Raw genomic sequence first — 24,613 nt, 5'->3', positions numbered from 1 at the left:
AAGACATCCACTTAATGTCTCCTGTGGTGCTGAGGCTCCTTGGCTTTGTGAACAAACTTGGGCTCCCTGTAATAGGGCTTACTAGCGCATAGTTTTCTCCAGCCTTCAGTGCAAGCCTTTCATCACTCAGATCTTCTTACAAAAACATGAGGTGGTTAGCTTCCATTTACTTACTGTTTTGAGAGATATACTTGTTAAACAAGGCTTTTTTCCTGTGGTAGCTTTCTCTATCCTTTCTCATTCCTGGCCATTGCCATAAAACTGTCAGGTAGTTTACCAGACTTGCTAGAGCCCAGGACTGTCTTTCTGCCTGCTTCCCCTTCTGCCCCCACCCCCACTTTCCACATACACACCATAATGGGAAAAATGCTTTCTTGGGTAATTAGGCTTCAACTTAGATATTTTCACATATACTAGCTAAAGATTATCATTTAACTAACTGTAATTCCAAGACTTTGTGAGCCTAAACAAGTAAGCTTCGCTGTTTTGCTTACTTAATATATATATTATGGTTTTAAAAAGTGAAGTCTTAAAATCAGTCAGAATTAATTATACTAAAACACAGAAAAAGTTACACAACATGTGAAAGAAAGTACTGCTTCACTTAGCAAGTAAATTGATGAAACCAAATGACGGTAAAGAATGAAAAATTCTAAAAACTTCAAATTAGTTTTTGATAAATTCCTTCCTGATTGATCTGTCATACACAAGGGAAACTTTATATGCTTTTATATCCTTAACTTTTAAAAAAACATTTCAGGGCAGCAGTTCTTAGTGCCAGTGTGTAGGATATAGACCTGGGTTGAATGATTTTGATCTTATGATGAATGTCAAGTGCCTCTTTTTAATTTCTTAAAGATTCCATTAGAAAATATTTTCTGATTAATAATACTTTCCTTTTCATTCTGCTGTTGCATTTTGTTTTTACAGGTGGTGCTTTTGTATACTCTCCTCTTATTTCAACGAAGCATTAATATTTGAGTGCCTATTCTTTGTAGTGACTTGAGCTAGATCTTGAGGGATACAAGGCTGAATAAAGTATAGATCCTATTATCAAGGATAACAGTCTAGTGACAGTTTTATTTCAATTATTTCTATAGGGTCAGCTCTTGATATATTTTAACCACAGGAACAGCCAGAGCAGTCCAGACTCATTTCATTATTCATTGCTCTGACAGTGGCAACAAAGGGTATTGAATACTGATATTTGAAATTTTAAAATATATGATAATTTGGAGAGAGTGAAAAAAATTTTAACGGGAGAGACATACATTCATTATTCTAATTTAAGTATTTCTCAGTCGTGTGTGTGCTCATGTCTTACTCTTAGTGTTGTGGCGATTAAGTACAGCTTCCTCTATATATGTTCTTTTAAAGAAAACTTTAGGGCTTCCCTGGTGGCGCAGTGGTTGAGAGTCTGCCTGCCGATGCAGGGGACACGGGTTCGTGGCCTGGTCTGGGAAGATCCCACATGCCGTGGAGCGGCTAGGCCCGTGCGCCATGGCCGCTGAGCCTGCGCGTCCAGAGCCTGTGCTCCACAACGGGAGAGGCCACAACAGTGAGAGGCCCGCGTACAGCAAAAAAAAAAAAAAAAAAGAAAACTTTAATGCATTGTGTGCACATTTTTACTGACATGGCTCCTACTTGTACAGTATTCCAAGCACCTTCAAGACTGACAGAGCTCTCCTCTGCTGTGATACAGGTACATAGGGAGCTACTCCCACAGAGGCCTTACCTCAGAAAGCCAAGAGAAAGGAACGAATTACAGGTGCATTGAAATCTTACGAAATGAAGACCACCATGTTATTTATGCATATATAAAAACGGGGGGACATTTTATCCTATATTGAGTTGTAAGGTTTTAGATTCTTTTGTTTATTTGAGCATGAAGCTTTCCCATATTTGCTTAAGAGATGTATATCATACAATTGAGAGCACAATAACTTAAAAATGTTTTTTTCTTTTAAAGAGGTAATATCACAAAATGATGATATATATGTCTTTTTCTACAAAATATAACCAAGTCAATTACCTGGTTTCAAGCTAGTCCTTCTGCCATTAGTGCTATCTATGTCTCTTCTCTCAGTCTTTTTATTTGAATATCTACTACATTGTCTCCTTGTGCTGAATAAATGGTAGTAGTATATACAGGTATTCACACATGAAATGTTTAGTGAGCTAATCAGATACTTTGCTGATACAAAAGTAAAAATAGGAGTTAGAGAAGTTACTATGAGCAGATTCAGGGAAAACCTTCATAAAAAGTGTGGGGCCTTTTGCTTTTGAAGGATGGCTTGAAATTAAATGATGGAAGTGGAAAATACAGTAAAGGCAACATATTGAACAAAGAATCGGGAATGGAGATTAGCGTGGTCTGCTAAGGGTCAGGAGGGAAGGATAGTAAGGAGATGGACTCGTCTGAGGTATTACAGGTCATATAGGAAGGTGGGATAAGTGTGCAAAAGCCTTGAAAACTAGGAAGAATATCTCACTGTTGTGGCCTCTCCCGTTGCGGAGCACAGGCTCCGGACGTGCAGGCTCTGGACGCGCAGGCTCAGGGGCCATGACTCACGGGCTCAGCCGCTCCGCGGCATGTGGGATCTTCCCGGACCGGGGCACGAACCCGTGTCCCCTGCATCGGCAGGCAGACTCTCAACCACTGCGCCACCAGGGAAGCCCAATAGTTTAGTCTTGATGTGGATGTGGTCAGTGTTAGAGAACTACACGTTCTTTGGCAAAGATGTAACTTGATTGTAGCATTTTAAGAAGATTAATTCTGTAATACATTTGCTTGAAATTAGGACCAGTTAGAAAGCAATTCCAGTATGTCATTGCAAATAAGATGGCCTGGGCTGGAATAGTAATAACTAGTAGGATTGGAGAAGAAATTATGAATTAGAAGTCAGAAAGAATGAGATCTAGGAAACGGGCTTTGGGTTTGGCCAAGTCTCTAATGACCTTTAAAAATGTTACTTTCAGGGGCTTCCCTGGTGGCGCAGTGGTTGAGAGTCCGCCTGCCAATGCAGGGGACACGGGTTCGTGCCCTGGTCTGGGAAGATCCCACATGCCGCGGAGCGGCTGGGCCCGTGAGCCATGGCCGCTGAGCCTGTGCGTCCGGAGCTTGTGCTCCGCAACGGGAGAGGCCACAGCAGTGAGGGGCCCGCGTACCGCAAAAAAAAAAAAAAAAAAGATGTTACTTTCATAAAAAGATACAGATGGAAAGCAGATTTCTAGGATTCATGAGGAAATGTCAAGGATATGGATACAGCAGTCATTGACTGAAGGCCTTTGGCAACAAAGGGGAAGAGAAAAACAAGATGCTAATTAGATGGGTGGTAGATCTTAGAAGGCATTGCTTTAAGATAAGGGAAATAGCTAAGTATTTAAAGGCAGAGCATATAGAGTCAATTGAGAGGACACCCTAGACAGTGCGGAAGAGAAGATAGGCTAACCAGTAGAGTAACACATTTCTGTAGGTGCTGGGAGGAGATAAACTCCTGAGACGGAGTTAGGTTATGGGTTTGACTTAAAAGAGATGGGATATATCTTCTTTTGCTATTTGTAAAAACAATCAGAAAATCTAGCAGAGAGAATGTGAGATTAGAGAAAATGAGAATAGATGAAGGTGCTCATATCAGTAATTATTGAATGCATATTGTGTGAGAAAATGGGGGTGAAAGAGTGGAGTTGGGAACCTATTAAAAAAAAAGAAAGAAAGAAAGTAAATAAGTCTGTGAGAATAAGCCTAGAAGTGCATCGGAAAGAAACTTAAGAATTGCTGGGACTTCCCTGGTGGTCCAGTGGCTAAGGCTCTGCACTCCTAATGCGGGGGGCCCGGGTTCATTCCCTGGTCAGGGAACTAGATCCCACATGCTGCAACTAAAGATTCCCACATGCTGCAACTAAAGATTCCCACATGCTGCGACTAAGACCCAATGCAGCCAAATAAATAAATAAATAAATAAAGAATTGCTGAGTCAAGATAAGAATCAAATTTAAAATTTTAGTGTCCAGATATATATGGTTTTGTATGTTCCAGCGATTCAACACAAAGCATCAGGAGTGGACAAAGCAAATATGAGAGTTTGGTTAGAGGGTGAAGAAGGAAAGGACACAAAGATATTTAAGAAGACAAAACTGATATAACCTTGTGATCAGGAAGAGTCCAGTAAGGCAGGAAATATCCAGTGGTGTGAGTGTGTTGAAGGGAGTTCACTGATTTTAGGTTTTGATGAGGACAAAGAACAGGCATAGTATTGTTAAGGGAAGGACAAATTAGGAGACTGTGGTCAGTATGATAACCACTCAGTGCTAAATGATGAGTGAGAACCAGAGAAAGGATGGTAGATAGATGTCTAACATTAGGGCTAGAGGTTGGAAAGAAGGCAAGCTTTCGTTACCCCTGTGGTCTTTTCTCTCCCTGCTTTCCCTCCAGTCCTTTTTTGAGAGTAGGAAGTCAGACTGTGTGAGAGAGAATTGCAGAAAGCATGGTATTGCCTGGGGGAACCTGGATCACGTTTCCTGTAAGTTGAAGGTGATTCAAAGGAAAACGTCCCACAGTGGAGTAAACATTGCTTCCTCAAAGCACAGTAAGAGGATGTGAACGTAGAGTGCAAGGGAATGCCTGGGAAAAGCCAGAGATGAGATTGGACAGGTGTACGTATGCCCAGTGAGTGTGTTACTTATGACATGAAAGGTTTAGACAGAGGGGGTAGGTGTGCCATATGATGAGTCTGCTAGCTTGAGGAGCCCATATTACAGGTGTGAACTAGTTTCTCCGAAGCTTAAATGCAAACTGGAAAGAATCAGCTTTCCACCTACATAGGGAAAGCATCTCTTCTTAGTTGGACTAGGTCATTCTGCTTTAATTATATGACAAGTTGGTATTAAAAGCAGTAGATTGGTGAAAGTAGAGAGAACTTAAGAATTTTATTATAACAGGTTATAAAAATATTTTGACAACTTTCCCCAAAAGAGAATGTGCTTTGTAAATAGACACAAACCTACAAGTTATTGAACTCAGAGATGAAGATATAAATATATAATATATATTTTTTCTCATTCAATTAATAGCAAACATGCCTAGTTTGAAAGCATCCTTAATTTCCTGACTAAATTAAAATCCTGCCTGAAGTCCTACTAAAATATTTTTAAACTCACTGGACTTGTTCCGTATATGTCAGCTAAGATATCACCTGTGACATTTAAAAATGATAATGCTTCAAAGTACAAGTTATTGCTTAAGAATGCTAAGTTTGTGGAACCATGTTGATGGATTGAGAAGCCGCTGCTCCTTGGATCTCCTTACTGCCCTGTGATTTATTAGTCTTAGCGACCTTGTATTGCTAGGCATATTATACCACAGCTTCTTTAACCAGGAGCTTTTTCTAAAAAAATCACTCTTGGGAATTCAAGATTAATTAAGGTGTATCTACTCTGTTCTGGTGCTTTGGGGAGTATACCCTGGGTTTGAGTTATATAAAAATCTAGTTTATACCTATCAGGTACCTAGAATTGAAGGCAAGCTTAAGTAATATAAGCTGCTTGAGAATTGGACAGAAGTACCTAGAAGTTCCATGAACCAGCTGGTAATTATTGTACTTGAGAGCCAATCTATTTACTCCAGCTTCCTTCACACCAGCCTTCATAAGGCACTATTGACTTGACTTTGTTCTTAGCCTGCCTCACATTTTATGGTTATTTTTGAGGTTCCTGGAAGCTCCAACCCAACCCCTAAGAACATACTGTGCTTAGAACAGTTTTGTTGTTCCAGCTCCAGTTTGGTCCTAAGACCCACTATTGTGTAACACCCCAAAAGTTTTTTTTCCCCTCCATATAATTTATAAAGCCTTTAAAGCACCCAGTACCTTTTTTTTTTTTTTTTGGTGAAATTCACATAACATACAATTAACTACTTTAAAGTGAACAATTTGGTGGCCCAGTAGGACTGTTCTTTAATTATCTTAATGTTAAAATTGAATAAATAACCCACTGTGGCTGTGAGAATTTTGGCCTGTCCTTGTTGGGGCTGTGTGGTAACAGCTGCATCTAGACTCGGGTAAAAACGTTTAAAGCAACTAACTATCTGAATAGTTCTTAAGTGGTAATAATAGTCCTTCTGTCTTCATGACATTTGATTAGCACATCACCTAAGAGAAAGCTTACTTAGCAAAGGAAATAAATAAGCGTGGCTCTGTGTCTGGGGGTGAGGTTGAGTGTTGTGTGTGTGCATGTACATTCGTTTATATATAGTAATTTTCATTTAAATCCTCCACTTAGTGAATGTGGCAGGTGAAAAAATCTCAGACCATCTCTCTGTGACTTTCTCTAAAGGTTTTTTTTTAAAAAAAGAAATTAAGACCCTGTTTAAATGCAGCAGGGTTACAGTACAGGTGCCCACTTCACCCCTGGTCATGCTTTTATCTGAACAAATATTTTCATAGCTTTTTCTCATCAGTTTTCACTTCCACTACTAAGCATATCCATCCCATGTCTTACTCTTTTGGAAAACCTAAGGAAAGGATAATAAGAAAAAGACGTTTTAGAATCATGAAATTTCAGAGCTATGAGACATACAGTCTTCAACAATCCACTTTTAAAGACCAAATAATAATAACGCTATTAATAAACAAGGCTCAGAAGGATTGTGATTGCCCATAATCACATTCTAACCACAGTTTTATGTTTTCCTAGCCCTCACCATGTGAATATGCTTTTGTATATGTAATTCAAGGAGAAAAAAACTTCAAGATTCAGAATATATCTCTTCTCTAAACTTTGTTGTGTCTTACAGTTTATTTTAGTAGTTCTCACAAGTCAAGGGCTTTCAACTGTGAATATCAGTGCAAGTAATGAATTGAAGACTTTCAGATTGTGTATCTGCTGGCAACTGTTATTACAGATCCTGTAAGTTGTTAAAACAGCCTTGTGTTAAATGTGGCCCAATGATCTTGGAGTAACTTTAGTGGGGGGAAATTGTAACCTTGCAGGTACTCTTAATGTAGACTTAAAGTACAAATGTCAGAACCAAAATAAACAGTAAAACAGGTGGAATTACATTTACCCAGCATTTTTCTGCAGTGCCAAAGAGCATTTAAGGATCAACATGCATGACCACTAGACTGGTGATATCTCTAATGTTACAGAATGAAAAAAATGCTTATAGTAATGGCACCAAGATGTACTACACCCACACTAAAGGGGTGATTTTAGATTCATCTTTGAAGAGCTACTATATGCTACACTATGTAAAATGATAGCATATCTGCTGATTTTTTTTCAATCAAGGAGGTTGTTGTTTTCAGCATAATGAAAAAGAGGGAAAGCTCCACAAGGATTTAAAGATGATAATACCATCATCATCTCCAAGAAGAAATGCAGGAATGCTGACTGCAATCAACTTTTGTAGCCTAGTGATGTTTCCTAATATGGTGAGATCTCTTCCCAAGGACTATACTAGCGTTTATACTCTGTTATCAGTCTTGCGTACTGAAATAATGTGTCTACGGAGCAGAACATAGTGATCTGGAACATTACTGGGATGTTTTTAAACATTGTCGTTTTATATGTTGGCATTTGCAAGAAGACTGACACCCTGAAACCATTCATTTTTTTCCTTTACTACATCTATAAATTGAGTATTCAGCTTAAGGTAAAAGGAGGCCCTGGGTTATGACTTCATCAACAAAGTAGGAAGGTTTATTATTGGCCTTAAGCTGAGTGTTGGGCTACATACCATTGTTGCACTTATGTTTTATTAAAATACATTTTTATAAAGTTTGTGATTATGGATTACTGATATATATATGCCCTATTTCCTCATCCCTCACTTAGGGTATGATTTGCTACCAGGTATTGGTTTTTTTGGTTTGTTTTTTGTTTTTACATCTAAACTATTAGCATTCACTAATTAACCTAACAGTGGCCTTCCCCAGTCCCAGAGTCACAAATAAGAGCGACATTTCTTGAGTCTTAGTGTAGTCAATGCTGCAAAACCTCACCTGTATTTTAAATGGTAGGTGATTGGAATGAAGCTTATTACTAAAGTAAGCAAAGATCTTACATAATTTCCAAATAAATACCTACAGCCCTGCAACCTTTGTTTTAGAACATGCTTTCAGGTTTTAATTCCTGACTAGCTGGAGTCTTATTCTGATAGTTTGTACTCACCTCTCTATCCAGTTTCTTTTTCTTTCTTTGGACAAACAAGAAATTGTTTCTATCTCTGTGTAACTTAACCACAATTAGAGGGGGCGGTCTTGACTAGATCTTAATGTGCACTACCTGTGTGATTACCCTACAGGATCCCTGACAGGCCTGAATTTTCCCATTTCAAAGGAGAAGAAAGTGCTCTGTCAGGCTGCTGTTTACTCAGAGTCTCTGGTCATTTACCTCCCAATTTCCTTCTCAGTATCTGGTCTTATTTCCAAACTAGCTTTTGATTTTAAATGATCATATTATTTTTTTCTTCTCTCTTTTAAATCAAAACAGCACATTTAAGCAGAAAGCACAGTCTGGGTTTGGAGTAGATTGAGTAACAAGTGTCAAATTGGTAGACTTTTGACATTGTAAGATTGGTGTTATTCACTTTCTCCTACTTCTAAGTTATTCTAGCTCTTTAAAAATACATTCTAGACAATACTACTAAAATTCAGTGCTTCACAAATATGTGTGATTTTTAATAGAACTAATTTTTTTTTCAGTAAAATGTTCTAGTTCAGTATAAACCTGGATATGGTGAAATAGGAATTGTAGTTTCTTATTTATATTTAAGATTGTGTTCATATGATCTTCCTTCCCTCGTTCCTTCCTGCTTTCCTTTCTTCTACACTGATTGAGATTTGGTTCTGTCAAGACCATCTCTGGCATTCTTTTGCAACTGAACTATAATAAATCATAGCAAAGGATGAACACTTAAATAAGTATATTTCAAAAATGATTTTTAAACTAAGGCCCCTTAGTGAACTGATGGTAAGCATATAGCTCTTTAAATTCATCAGCATATAGGCCTTTTGAAATGCTTTCCTCCACAGGAGTATCGTCTTTTGTAGTTCTGGAAAGGATGCAGTCTTACGTTAAGTCTTTCTAAATTGAAGCATAATTTGAAAATTGGAGGCAAAAAGTTTCTGTATTTTCCCCCAGTATAAGAATAAATAGTAAGGAGGAAGAAGAAGCAAAATAGTCTTATTTTTTCTTAAATCATACATTTCACATAGCTAAAAAATAAGTAAATTTCAAATTTGCATTCTTGTTTTGAAAAATCAAATGTTTATTTATAAAACAACCTCAAAACAAACTTTAACAAATATCTCTGGTTTGTGAAAATAGTGAGGGAGAAAGATGTATGCTTGGTCAGTTGGGTTGGAAATGTTTATTACCATGACTATACCCATATCTATGTTATTTAGTTTCAGGATAATGAGGAATTTACTTCATTTCCTAAAAATAATCTTTTTTCTAAAATTAAGAAACAAAGCAAATGATTATTTTAATGCCTAAAAAGATACTTTCTAAAAATAAAGCTCAGAGTTGGGTTATGAAGAATTTGTCCATTAAAATCATGTTTCAGAGCATGGATAATTTTATCTTCTTTTGGGGGGATTTTTATGTCTTTGATATAAACCCTTAAGATAGGAGCCATCTTTCAGAAAAAGATGAGACTGATCTTCACTGTCAAAAGTGAGCTGTGTAATCAAATGGAGTAAAGACTGGCTGTATGTTTTTAAATAACTTTTAGAAAATTTAGAAATCTTTTAGTTTGGAAAATTATGACCATCAGAAACCTTAGGACTTTCAGTAGACATATAACCATATGGGGATTTGCTGCACAGGTAGCAAAATACTTTGGTCTTAGTGCAAGTTCCTCTTCAGCCTGGAGAGGAACTTATACTCGCATAAAAATATTTTATTGGCACTAAACGATCAAAAGCTATCACTGCTTTGTTCCGAATAGCCAAACTCCAGGGATCCGTTGAAGAAATACAAAACAAGCAGAGCAGCAAGACTTCTAGGAAGCTGCTGTAAAACGTTATAGCATCAAGCCCCAGAGAAAATAATAGAGTAGATATTCGATAAATGTTTGTTGAATGAAAACTCATGGTTGAGAGAGTAATGTTAGTGTCTGATTATTATTTCTGGAGGTCTGCAAAGCCTGGATCTAGATCTGCTTTGTGTTAAATCTGGACTTCTGGAGACCTTAATTAGATTCGTTTCCACATGAATTATCTCACCTCTTGGGTGAACTGTGGCCTTCAGTTCAGTGTTAAGATCCCCCTCACCATTCTATGATCAGTCCTTCTCTTCTGTCTTCTTTACCTCTGAACTCTGGAAATTCAGCTCTTGACTGATCCTTATTTTCCCAAGGATCACACACTGCTCCCTCCCTTCACACACACAAACTTGAAAAAGTTTCACCTAACCAGTACTTTTCTTACCTCCAATTTCTCATTTGTGATACTCACAAATATATATATATATACACACACACACATATATACACATACATATACATACATATGTATACGCACAATTCAGAAAGTCTTTCTAAATAAATACCTTATTTTCCAGAACTCTCTGTGTGGGTAATGAAGAGCTGTTTGGGGAACTTAATACTTTCCTAAGTAGGGAGCTCTCTTTAGGGAACTTACAATTGTTAAAGAATTTTTTCTCTTGGCTAAACCAAAGTCTTTTTCCCATTTATACTTCTTGTCAAATATGTGAAGGCAGTTTCCGCTTGTCTAGTAACTACTAGACCTCAGTGAAACAAACTTAGTCCTTTTAACCTTTTCGCACCTAACATGGTTTCTAGTTCTCTCTGTAGCCCACTTCTCCTCTACACATATTTTGGCATGACAATGAATGCCTTTTTTAAAAATTTTTATTTATTTTATATGTTTATTTTTGGCTGCATTGGGTCTTCGTGGCTGCACGCGGGCTTCTACTAGTTGTGACCAGGGGCTACTCTTCGTTTAGATGCGCATGCTTCTCATTGCGGTGGCTTCTTGTTGCGGAGCACAGGCTCTAGGTGTGCAGGCTTCAGTAGTTGTGGTGCACGGGCTCAGTAGTTGTGGCACACAGGCTTAGTTGCTCCGCGGCATGTGGGATCTCCCCGGACCAGGGCTCAAACCCGTGTCCCCTGCAATGGCAGGCAGATTCTTAACCACTGCACAACCAGGGAAGTCCCTGAATGCCTTTCTTAAAATATGAAGCTCACACTTTAATAATCCAGATGTGATTAGATAATCTCCTTTTTCATTAACACTGTTCTTATTACTAAAGTTTGTATATTCCTTTAGAGGTTACAGAGTCTTTTTATAAAAATATCCTGTGGGGGGCTTCCCTGGTGGCGCAGTGGTTGAGAGTCCGCCTGCCGATGCAGGGGACACGGGTTCGTGCCCCGGTCTGGGAAGATCCCACATGGCGCAGAGCGGCTGGGCCCGTGAGCCATGGCCGCTGAGCCTGCGCATCCGGAGCCTGTGCTCTGCCGCAATGGGAGAGGCCACAACAGTGAGAGAGGCCCGCGTACCGAAAAAAAAAAAAAAAAAAAAAATCCTGAGGGGTTATTATCCCTATTTTGTAAATGAGAAAACTGAGGCTCAGAGTGGTTATCATTTGTGATTTGCTCAACGTCATACCATTGCTAATTTAGACACTTTAATGTTACCTATTTAGAAGATCCATTACCCAATTGTTATATCAAATGATATAAGTGAAACCACTAAACCTTTTTTCATAGACATGACTGGTTAGATCTCTTCCATCCTACACTTTGCTAATGAATTTTTAAAAATCTGAATGTATACATGTTAAATTTTATGTGTTTGGATTTGGTGTAGTTGGAGTGTATCCTGTTGTACATCACCATCTTACAAGTTTATCATATGAAAAACTACATGATTATAAAGTGATAGATAAATGTTATTAGTAACAGTAATAACATTTGTGTGAAGATTTTAAGAATTTTAATTTAAGAATAGGTATAATTTTAATTATTGATTCTGTCCTCTCTAGAATTAGTTTTCTGTTTGCATATTTAAATAAACTTTGTAGGTTTTGTTAAATATTATAAAAAGCATGGAGTCAAAGATAAGCCAAGCACTATCTCAGGAACTTTCAGGCTAACACACAGTATCTTAAATTCTGTGACAGTTCATCTAAACACTTCTGTCATCCATGCTGTACTTTACTATCATATACCAAAAGGTTACCACTAGAAAACTTTCCAAAAACTGCTGAATTCAACATCTGTTGTAGTTATGACAATCCTAGAAAGCCTGTCCAAAGGATAAATTACTTTGATGTGGTTGGTTCTTTATGGAAATGCATTTTGGCTTTCATTGATCACTCTATTCCATTTGTTTTATGGGATTGATGTGTCAGTGGGTTGGAAGTGGAGTTTAGCTGCAAAGTTTTTGAGTTTGGGCAGGCAATAGAAGAAGAAAGGAAATGGACCATAGCATTTAGAAGGAGGACATTTCCAGTAGAAAACGATTGTCAGTAGAAGCTGCCTCCATGACTGCTGTTCCACCTCAAAGTTGAACTTCCTGTGTATTTCATTTGGAAAGGAGCTGAGGTTTTAGCCAAAATGCTACATATTATTTCTCACAAAAAATGCCTGCAAACGTAAGCAGTAGAGCAGTGCTTGCTAAACCTATCATATTCATTTCTAAAGAAATCCAGCTTCTAATCTGTTTCCGAATTTTCCCAAGAACTCATTTTATATTAATTATGTAGCTTCTAGAGTCTGCCTTTTCTTCCTTTCCCGGCACTTCTCTTTCTTTTTTTCTTGGCTGCGTCAGGTCTTCATTGCTGTACATGGGCTTTTTCTAGTTGCGGTGAGCAGGCTTCTCATTGTGGTGGCTTCTCTTGTTGCACAGCACAGGATCTAGGCACGCAGGCTCAGTAGTTGTGGCATGTGGGCCCTAGAGCGCTCAGGCTTCAGTAGTTGTGGCACAGGGGCTTAGGTGCTCCGCGGCATGTGGGATCTTCCAGGACCAGGGATCGTACCCGTGTCCCCTGTGATGGCAGGTGGATTCTTAACCACTGCACCACCAGGGAAGTCCCGGAACTTCTCTTAACAGTGGTTTTGTGATGACATCTGTGAGGATTAACACCCTGGAATAGAATCCATTTTGCACCTGGAAATTTTAAACCTATTTAAATTGAATAGATGTTCTTTTATTGTCTTTGCATCTCTTCTGACTTACAGTTCTCTCTCCACATTGCTTAATCTGTCCTTTCTGTTTTGAGGATCATGCTGTTTTATAAAGAAGATGGAAGGAAGCAAAATGAAGATGGAACTACATAGTTCTGGCTTTTCTCAGGACTTAGCATTATGACAGGCTGAGCAGTGGCTTTTCCTAATTTTCTCCTTTTCCAAACTTAGCTTTTTTTTGCCTTCAGCATTTTTCACAAGCTTCAGGTCATTATGGATTCTGATTTTAATCCTCAAGGATTATGATACTCTTATCTACAGGTAGGTTACATAACTCTATCCAGCTTTTCTAAGCTTTCTTTTCACATCTTATCCCATGAGATTCTCCCTGCACAAGAACTGGTTTCTTTAGATTTCACCCCAATTTCTTTTCCTTATTAGAATTATTTATTGCATAGTCAGAATGTTCATATTTTAGCATCCTCTGTGGCCTATGAATCACTGTCTCCTGTAACCAGGGGACCATCCTGACCTACCCTTCCTTTTTTTTTTTTTTTTTTAAACCTTCTTTGGAAAGATGTTTTCTCAAAAAAACCTGGAAGCAAATGTTCAGGGCTGTTCATTTAGGAAACATTAAATACCTCTTGAGGTTCAGGTTCAGTAACTATTCACTATATACATAGAGGATTAAATCAAGGCCCTTTCCTGGAGGAGCTCACAGTCTAGGCAAAAGAACTAATATATAAACCGGTGAATGCAATACACTCTGGTGATTGCAAAAGTAGCCAGGATGCCAGCCATCCAAGAACTCAATCTAGTTAGTCTCATTCCTTGCTTCTTAAAGTCCTAAAATTACGTCACATACTCTTAGGGCTTCTGTTTTTTAAAAAATAAATTTATTTATTTATTTGGCTGCATTGGGTCTTCACTGCTATGCGCGGGCTTTCTCTAGTTGCGGTGAGCGGGGTCTACTCTTCGTTGTGGCATGTGAGCTCATTGTGGAGCATGGGCTCTAGGCACGTGGGCTTCAGTAGTTGTGGCATGCGGACTCAGCAGCTGTGACTTGCGGGTTCCAGAGTGCAGGCTCAACAGTTGTGGCACATGGGCTTAGTTGCTCTGCAGCATGTGGGATCTTCCCAGACCATGGCTCAAACCCGTGTCCCCTGCATTGGCAGACAGATTCCCAACCACTGTGCCACCAGGGAAGTCCTTAGGGCTTCTATTATATTCACAATAGCCAGCCTGTTCTTTGTTGGTCAGAAGTCCAGAATAAAATTTTCCCTCCTTGTTTCCAACTTGGGAAAGAAGGGTGGTCAGGAGGTGAATTTTCTCAGGTTTATTTTCTTCTGGTAGATTTAGATCTCAGAGATGTCAGGGTGGTTGACATCCTCCATGTCTCTGCAGTTTTATAATTCAGTGAAATCATATTCTGGTGGATCTGTATATCTTCTCCTGGATGATAAGTTCCTTCAGTCATCCTTGAATGTCCTCATGGGGCTTTTGTTCATAGTTCTCAGTTTTGTGCTCACCTAAATGCTTTCCTCCAAGCTTCCAATTTCAGATTTTATAGATTTCTTATAATGGATTTTTGTCACTCCCCATCATTTAGTTCTGTTTCTTGCTTCCATCTAATCCAGTTTATAATGCTTCTAAGAATGTATTTATCTTCTGCATTAACTTTTAAGTTTACTTTTTCTTCATTCGATGTACAGCTTTATATATAGACTTCTTTCCATAGGTATTTTTTCCTGTTTTTTTTTTTAAATAGATTTTACTTCCTTAGATCCTTCATAAAGCAAACATCTAGATGTTTTCCTGGTTCTCATTAGATGGTCTGATTCTTCCCCCAAAACAAACATAGATCCTCGTAGGAACATTCTAGAAGAGAAAAGTACACATTGTGTAAAACACATCTACGTATATCGTGCAGTGTTCCTACTGTATTTTGTGATTAGCTGCTTCTCCTGCTCTCTCTGTACGGAATGGCGTTTCCCTTTTCCATATCAGCTTCTCTTCCCTTGAGCTTCTCCAGTCATCATTTATCCTGCATGCAGAATGGCAGAATTGTTCATTTTCTTCTTTGTGCCCCGCAGGACTTTGTTCATACCAGAACAACACTTGGTGTAGTTGTTTAAATGTGTCTGACCTCCCCTTCTCTTGGCCCATGAGTCCTGCCAGGACACGGACTAGTTGGTAGTGTGCTCAGTGGTGAGAACAAACACTTTGGAGTCAGAATGGATATGATTACTGACTTCAGCACTTTTGAACTATATAACCTTTGGCAAATTCTTTAAACTACCAGAGTCTACTTAGTCTCCTCATTTGTAAAATGAAACTACTACTTACTTAGTTCATTGTATTGTTGGTACTAAGGTAATCAAGTACATCAAGTGCATAGTGAGTGAATGAATAGTGTCTAGAGTAGAAAAGTGGATAGAATGTAGCTAATAGGCCTGTTTACTATCCTGTACACATAATATTAGAATATCTTTTTTAAAAAGCATTCCTTATTTATTTTGGTGCATTGGATTTTAAAAATTATATTTGCTTGTGTTTTGGCATCTCAAGCAGTATTGAAAACAGCATTTTAGTGGCCTCTTTTTTCAGAGAGTCCTTTTGGGCCCCCAAATTTAGCTCATTCCTGCCGTCAGAAAGATTTGCATCTTTTTTGAGAGAACAGCTTGATTCGTAGCATTATACAGATGTGAAATAAATAGGCTTTTGGGGGGAAGGTGGTTTTTCAGCTCCTCTCAAGTTGGATCTTTGACTCAGCAGATATCTTGAAACACATCAAGTTTCTAAGACACTGAGCTACATGCTCAAGTGTCTATAAAATAGCCTATTGCAGGCCTTTCATTAGAGTTGTGAGAGAAGATGTGAGTACACATAAAGGTGTACATACTGGATGTCACAGCGCAGTGTGTGCCACATGAGTGTGGTTCAGACCACAGTGCTGTCATCCAGAATGATCTGAGCGGAAGACTTGGACTTTTGGAAGATTGAGTAAAAATTAGTCAAAGAGATTGGGAAAGCATTCTAGACAAAGAGAAAGGCAGGAAGTAAAGACAGAGTCCAGAAAGCCTAAATCATATTTAGCTAATCCTCAAGGCCTCTCTTTTCCTGTTTATGTCATTTCTACTTCCTTCTGCTAGTGGGAATAAAATTTGACTGTTTTTTGTTAATACATTGTTCAAGTTCTTCTGTTCTCAGAACTCTTTTTCATTGAGTTCTTAGAATTTTTCACATAGTTTAATCTCTACTTTCAGATCTATTAAATCCTTAAGATTTTGTGCCCCAGCAAATCTGCTCTGCAGTAGTGGTCTATCTTGCTTTTTATAATAAAGCATAATCTTAGAAATTTGAGGGTCAGTTCTTTTTAAGTAGAATAACATTTTTTCACAAACTGATTTTATAAATCTGTTTGAAAGAATTCATTCATATTTTAGTTAATAAGTTGAAATGATTTTTGTGACTGTCCTAAAGGACAACATGCCTATGTCATGTAGGGTTTAAGTTCTGATAGGAGAAATTTTGTGTGCTCTTTAAAGTTTGGTTTTGCATATAGGACAAGCATAATTCATTTATATTTGAGTTGCTTAGAGATATGTTGAAGTTTGAGAAAGTTTAGGCTTTCTTGAAATCATATACTGGTGGAGATGGACTCTGTCCCCAAACTCACAGGAATTAGTATCTAACAGGGCTGGGGGCAGAGTGGGGAGTGTAGTGAGGGGTAGAGTGGCTGAGACAGGCTGTACTGTATGTCCTTCTAAAAATGCATGAATATTTGAGAGTCTAACTGGTAAGAACTAACCATAATGGGAACTAGATTTCTGATGGACCCCTTGTACCAAGAAAGATTTGTTTCACTAAGTAACCTACCTGTTGGAAGTAGCCTCTGGCTTCAAACTGTAAAGGACAGCGGTAAAGAAAAGGAAGATAAATCTTGTGAGAAAAAAAGATCAGATTGAAGACTGAGGCTTTGGTAAGTAGCTATGAGATAAGGATTAAAAACGGATGAACAGAAGAAACTCTTTCAAGAATATTTTGTGACTGGAACGCTCAGTGACTACTTCCCAGTTGGCGGAGACTGCTACCAGAAATATATAATAACTTGAAATAAGAGGTCTCTGGTCCTAGGGACTGCAGTCGGGAATGGAGTAGCCTAAGGATCAGGGCCGAATATGTGAGCCAGTTGTCCCTGCCCAAACATGAAAGTGGACAAATTGGTGGATTTGTGACTGTAGTTACATCTAGCTAGTTTAATTAATAAGGCCTATGTGTTTATAATAAAAAGACCATGTGGAGGAGATACCAAAAAGAAGGTAGAGGCAAAATTCCAAGCGGAGACAGAATCCCGACCTGGTGGTGTAAACTGTATTAGAGGAAACAAAAACTTGGAATAGCCTTTTGTTTTAGGGTTCCCCCTTAAGTGTGCTTTATTTCACCGTGTTGTCATTATACATAGATCTTCTGTCTTCCCTCTTAGCAGATCTTGTTTTTCAAATGGAATCTTATTGCTACCCTAAAATGGAAATAGATGAAATCAGGAGGTGGGAAGGATGTGTTGTCCTACTACCCTGTCCCCTTCCTCCCCAGTGGCTCCTGAGGTGGTTTTGCAGTCCGTGAAACCAATTTGAAAATTGTTCTTTTAGGTGAAGATTTTATGCAAGCCAGAAAAACTCATTGGCTTGTCAGCAGTGACAATTTATCACAAGGAGCAGATTTTCCACAGTCTTGTTCTCTGTAGCAAAATTTTACATTTTATAACAATATATTGCAGTTAATCTGAGGAAATCCACTTGGCTGCTGTAATGTGTGCTCTTGCCTAAGCCATTCGTCTTTTCCTGCTTTATGATTTTCTGTGAAAGGCCTGATGTCAGACACAGCTTCATTTTATTTTGTAATATAATCATTGCTTATAAAATGTGTATGTATATTTCCTAGTAAGTAGTTAGACTAGTTTAGTGTTATGTAAAAATACCAAAGATAGTTTTAACCTGTCGTGGGGTTTTCAGGCTCAGGGCGTCTACGAATTTTAACTCCATGAACTTAACTCCATGAATGAAAGACTGCAACTCTTGTTCACCCACCAGCACATTTCAACACGTGTGCCTAACTAGCCTCTCTTTTTACTAAACTTTTATGGCCTTTATTAATCATGTACAACCCCGTGACATTTCTTCTGTTGGTTTTTCAGGTTGTGGTTATTGAGTTTTTCCCATATTTGCATTGTCTCACCATCTAGACTTTAAGCTCCTTGAAAACAGGAGTCATGGCTTAAGGGCTTTGTCCTCCTTAGACACTGTAGGCATTCAGTAAATAGTTGCTTTGACTTTTATCTTGGCAGCTTTAACACATACATTTTTTGTTGTTGCCACTGTTGCTAAAATGTAGACTTGTCAGCTGCTTTGTGAGCGATGATTGGCTTGTTACGGACTGGGTGTTAGGCTACCAGCAAACTGGCAGAATTTCAACCATAATTTCTTCTTTAATAAAATGTGTTCTGTGCTAGGTAAACTGAAGTATACTGGTACTTCTTACACAATGAAATATGAGAGTGTGGTATATGGCATCTTGAAAGTACTTTAAATTCTGTCTTTGAGTTCTACTCTGAAAAATAAAACTACTACAAACAACTTCACCTGCTCTCCTGCCCTCAAATTATTTAGAACCGAAAACAGTGGTTTTGTACATATTTGGAAATTATAAATTAAAATTAATTTTTTAACATCATAAAACATTTAAACATATTCGCAATCCTTTAAAAATATACAATCCTTCCCTAATGTATTACACTACTACTAATTAAATACTTTAAAAATAAAATTAGTATCATTTAGTATAAAGTATGTTCAGTGACTTGATTTTCATTGTAGTTTGCTTATGGAAAGTTTAAAGGGCTTTCTATGTCTTCTTTGTCTTTGTACTGTGTTGGTGGTGAGAAGGCTTGTTAGTTAGATTGACTACACAGTACCTCTGTGAGAATATCGGGTATTATCCCTCCATTGCTAGGAGGAGACTGTTGTGCCCAGAGCTAGTTCCTGGCAAGTGAGAAATCTTCTTAGCTTGGCTTTTTGGAAACTACTATCTATTCAGTATTGAGTATTAGAAAAAAATTGTTGTTAGGCACCTATCAAGTAATAGATGGTCTTCAAATTGCTTTCCCTTCTCTTATTTTATCCTTACGAGAGAAGAAAGCAGATGTTATTCTTACTTATGAAGCATACTAAGAGACTTACATGCTCAAGGTTATATTAATTACAAGACTTACTTACATGCTCCAGGTTATATTAATTACGGTTGCCTTATACAGCCCATCTGCAATTTTCAGCCCAGTGTTTTCTCCATTAAGACCTACGGACTTGTACATAGTGAATCGTATGCCAGTGTGAAGTCCTATATAAATAAAGGGAAATGAAGTTGCATCAGGTTGCATCCAGGTGTCCTGTCCTGGTACTATTTAAAAGGAAATGTGTATTCGAGTGGAATTATTTAGAGCCCTGGAAACAAAGGAATCAGCTTCCTTTGTGTCAGTGGTTATCAGCCAGGGATGATTTTGCGCCCGCCCCCCCAGTAGCCATTTGGCAATGTCGAGACATTTTTCATTGTCAGAATTGGGGGTGGGGGGGTAGTTGTGCGCACACTGCGGGCATCCAGCGGTGCTGCTAAACATCCTACCATGCACAGAACAGCCCCCTCACGACGAGGAGTGAATTATGTAGTCCAAAATGTCAGTAGTGCTGAGGTTAATCAACCCTGCTGTATGTATTGCAAGGAATGGAATTACCAGAAGCCCTCTCAGCCAAAACAAATTTGGGTCAGAGGTGGGGTGGGAGGGTGGGCAGGGAGGTAGAGGAGGTGATTTCAAGTGTGGCTGTTGAAATTTTCATGGGGTTAGGATTTATCTGATTTCCTTTTTCTTGCCCCTTCCTTGTGCCAACACTTGGCATAGCAGTAGTAGAGAAAACAGTGAAGAAAACTTCTTTTCTTCTTGTAAACTACTTAGAATAGTGGTCCCATTCCCAGAGCTAATGCGTCAGTCCAGTTCCTAGTGACACTCACAACTCCACTATAAACCAATCCTCCATGCTATCAGGCTCCCAAGATGTCTAGGCACATGACTTTGTTTTTGGCAAGATTGTGAGAATTATAAGCTAGCTAATTTATTCCCCAGGGTATCTTATAATCATAGTTCACCTGGGAGGATCTAAGTTTCTCACTGTTTCTATATCATGTGCCATCTGTGAATGTCTTTGGCTAACATACTCTTGCTTGATTTCATTAGCCTAAAACCAGAGAAACAAATATCTGTTTTTTAAATAGATGTTATTTTTTTAGAGCAGTGTTAAGTTCACAGCAAAATTGAGTGGAGAGTACAGAGAGTTCCCATATATCCCCTGCCTGTGAACAAATGTCTTTCGATTTTATTGTAATATTGATTTTCAGATAAACTTTATATAAATGCAAATGTTATTCTGTTAATGCAAAGTTCCTTAGTTCCAGTTCTCACTAACTGTAAAGCAAAAGTAAGGAGAAAATGGGTTTTACTAAGTTACGGGTTTTTTTATTTTTCCCTGTGCAGTGAAAGAGGGAACCTCAAATCATCCGCATAGGCTTCTTATTGACTTTGGCTACCTAAAGTTCAAGAGCATTAATCTTCCTTAAAATTTTCCCATGTAGTTGTACATCACCTTTTTATATCAGGGAGATTTTATTTCCCTCCTGTGAAGTTTTCCTTGTTTAGAGTTCAGTTTTTGGTTAATTGAAAACAAGTTAAGTTATTCAGTCTGACAGTGTGACTACTTTAAAGGTTAGAATGTAGCCACCGAACCTTCCTGTAATTGGGGGTATTCTAGGACTTTATTAGTGTCATCTTGTTAATGCCTCATGCAGCTGGAGTGGACTAGGGGGTGGGGGGAATTGATGATTGTGTTGTTGATTAGAATTTTTCTCCCCTGGCTGCAAATTCCAGTTTGTTCCTCTAGCGAAATATTTCTCCTACTAGTCATGGCTGATGGACATACTATAATGTTTCCGTGTTTCTTTTTTGCTTCCTTTTCATCATGGGTCTCACAAGCCCCTGGGATTTGCCTTAAACATTTAACCTATTAAAAACCCAGTTAATTGTCTATACAAATATAAAGTAAATAGTCTATATAAGAGTGAGAGCTCGGTGTTACTAAAAAAAAAAACAACTCAGGTTCTGGGTTTCAGGTCTTGATGGTACAAGTCATGTGACATGTGCAAATTATTCTAGAGTCTATTTCTTTATCTGTTAAATGCACACTATTCCCCCTGCTCTGCCTATCTCACAACATGAGGATCAAATGAAATAATAATGGACTATAAGAGTGCTTTGTGAATTGTACAACACAATGCAAAAGTCAGATAGGATGCCAATAGAAGGGTAAGCTTCAGGAAACTACACTGATTGTGAATTGGAATTCGGTTTGAAGAATTTATTTTCTTTTCTATTGACTAGTCTGTAGTATAGATTGTCTTTTCTTCATCTAAGTAAATTCAGAGATGACTTTTGTTGCATTTGGTTGTAGTTTTTTGTCTTTTTATAAATAACATCAATAGGGTCAAAAGCTTCACTTGCTGAAATGTTATAATTTGGCATAGGTTAGTGATTGGTGCAAAGGAAACATTATAAAAAGAAAACTGTGAATTCACCAAATAGCATAGACTGTACCTGATCGAATACCGTTGTCATCGTCGTCATCATCATCATCATCATCAGTGGTGATTGCTCATCAATTCTGTAGAACCAGAAATAATTTTCTATGCTCTTCTCAAAAACCACAGTTAGTAGTTTGACCTACTGTCCTATTTTCAATAAAGCAGTTATTCTAAGTAGTAGTTACACTTTACGCTTCCCCTCCCCTCCCCCCAGCCGATTAGTTATATACCATGTGGATTCTGGATGGCAGTAGATCAAGTGAGTTTAGTCACATTTATGAAAGCCTTTTTATCTTGATAGTATTTTATCACATTTGATGCTGTTTGTAAATAGAACCAGAGAACTAACTGTAGTACTCCAGGACTTGTGTTTTAAATGATGGGTAGAACTGTAAGAACAGAGTGGGCAGACTGCTGGAAATGATTCCATCTAAAAGGTAGCTTCGCCCTTGTCTCCTTGGCCTTTGTGACTAATGGAAAAATACTCTTTTCAAATTCAAAAGCCTATTCATTACTGCCTTTCTCCTCTGAAATACATGATCAGTTTTATAATCAGAAAGAACGTAATTATTTTTCTTTTTCTATTGTCTTATGTTTATTCTTCATAAAATGACTTTTCTTGCACTTAATGGGCTCAGAATACACTCCTGTATTGAACTTTACAGCCTTGCTTTTTTTTATAGCGTAAATCAGCTCAGCTGGCTAAATGCCCCACTAACTGAAACTTTATAATGTAGCTGGAACTAAATTGTGCTCTGGAGCATTGAGTCTTTAAACTGGATTATTGACTTACAAGTGAAAATGGTAAAGAGTCTGTAAGAAGGACAAGGATCCCTCTCCTGATCCTTGAGCAATTTTTTCCTCACTTATCTCAGGGGCTCTGAGCTCATGAGCAAAATCCTAACCAAGTTTATCTTGCTAGGAAAACCCATTTTAAATGCTCAATAAAGAAAGAATAATTCTTCTCCCGCTTAACCACTAAAGAACAACATATGTTTCTAACGTCAGCTTTTTATTTTTTTTTTTTTTATCTTTCATTTTTTTGTTGGTAAATCTCCCAGACAACAGCAGTTCTGTAGAGAGTTTAAATATGAAGGAATGGCAGGACGGGCTAAGGGCACTTCTACCCAACATTAACATCAACTTTGGTGGACTGCCCAATTCTTCTTCCCCCTCCAACGCCAGCCACAGTGCACCAACGTCCAACACTGCCACCACCGACAGCCCGAGTTGGGACAGCCCTGGCAGCTGGACAGACCCAGCCATCATCACAGGTAACTTTCTCACTCCTTCAGCTCCACTGACTGCCATCAGTTTGGTTTTTAGCACAGATTAACTAAAAACAAGAGGTCTCTTCAACGTAATCTTCCCAAAGCCACAAGTGTGTGGTAGCTTGTTTCGTTCTCCGGGGGCACGTAGCCTCAGTTAACTCTGTTGGCCTAGTTGTGTAACAAGGCATTTCGTACCTAGGTTGCTTCTTTTGGTGTAAGTAGGTGCTAACATCTGACAGAATGTGTGTATTTTGTAGGTCTCAAAGTACAAAAGGATCTGACTTATCCTCTCAAAGGAACATACTCCACTTTAAAAAATAAAGCTCTCTATTATAAGGCTATCTTGTTTATGTATCCCTATTAGAGAAGGAGAAGCACAATTGGGAAATAACATCATGCAATCCTGGGGACTCATTTTGGCAACTCTGCCTCTGTGACACTGGGGGATGATGTCTGTATAGTTGAAGAGGAGGCATGGGTTTGTGTGACAATAAATCGTGGTCATTGTGGGTGGGGAATAAAAGGAACATAAGATTGAGAAGGTATTATTTGGAAGGAGTTTAAAATTGTAATTCTTTGTTTCTTTTTGGAGAAACTAAGCGCCTTAAAATTTTTTGTTTGATGAAATTCTTATGCTTTCTGCACAAACTCACCATTTTCCTTCTTGTTTTCTTTTCTCTCCTTAGGTATTCCAGCATCTTCAGGAAACAGTTTAGACTCTCTTCAAGATGACAATCCTCCACACTGGCTAAAATCCCTTCAGGCCCTCACAGAGATGGATGGCCCCAATGCTGCTCCATCACAAACCCACCACAGCGCCCCCTTCAGCACACAGATCCCTTTGCACAGAGCCAGTTGGAATCCCTACCCTCCTCCTTCAAATCCTTCCAGCTTTCACTCGCCACCCCCAGGCTTTCAGACAGCCTTCAGACCCCCCAGCAAAACCCCCACAGATTTGTTACAGAGTTCAACACTGGACCGCCATTAGGGAAAGAGGAGAATTCATTAGAAAATGCAGGATTTGTCCCACCCTGTTTTCGCCCTCTCAGCCGACCCACAGCTCCCTTCTCATCTCTTATGTTCTGAAGAATCCAGCTCCTGATCAGTTTTGTTTCTCCCTACCCCCAGATGCAATGCGATCGCAGGGTCATTACCATCTTTTTTTTTATTGTAAAAGTTTCTGTTGATCCAGCATTTGAGTGACACTGTTGAATGTTTTCTAAAAATGCCTTTTTAAGGAGGAAAGAAAAGAAATCAAAGGGCAGTCTCGATACTTAGAAAATTACTGCTTGTCTGTTGCGCATAATAATGACATAATCTGCTTAGCAGGAAATGATGATTAATTTATAGGGAAGGTGAAGTAAATGCATTATCAACTGCAGAAGTTTGAAAACCAGGTTGATTGAAATGAGATGGCTAAATGCATGGGGGAAAGCAGTGGTCCTGGCATCCATCTTGTATTCGACTTATCACTATTGCAGGGAAAATGCTTTTAATTTAATTTTTA

At 38.5% G+C, this 24,613-nt stretch overlaps 1 protein-coding gene across 8 annotated transcripts in view; it reads left to right on the top strand.

Moving 5' to 3' along the window:
• The window catches only part of CNOT4 (CCR4-NOT transcription complex subunit 4), a 141,890-nt gene extending 117,539 nt beyond the window's left edge, over positions 1–24,351 (top strand). For 5 of the 8 annotated variants that reach the window (XM_065883347.1, XM_065883345.1, XM_065883346.1 and 2 more), the window contains 2 exons: positions 22,897–23,109; positions 23,793–24,094. In XM_065883347.1, the coding sequence (XP_065739419.1) occupies positions 22,897–23,109; positions 23,793–24,094 (515 nt within the window). Of the gene's footprint in view, positions 1–22,896; positions 23,110–23,792 lie in introns of all 8 variants that reach the window. The other 3 variants (XM_065883348.1, XM_065883349.1, XM_065883350.1) reach the window with 2 other exon arrangements.
• Positions 24,352–24,613: the final 262 nt, after the last annotated feature.

Source organism: Phocoena phocoena, chromosome 9 (genome assembly GCF_963924675.1).
Source record: "Phocoena phocoena chromosome 9, mPhoPho1.1, whole genome shotgun sequence".
Taxonomy (NCBI): Eukaryota; Metazoa; Chordata; class Mammalia; order Artiodactyla; family Phocoenidae; genus Phocoena; species Phocoena phocoena.
This window is presented reverse-complemented; position numbering and strand designations above follow the sequence as displayed.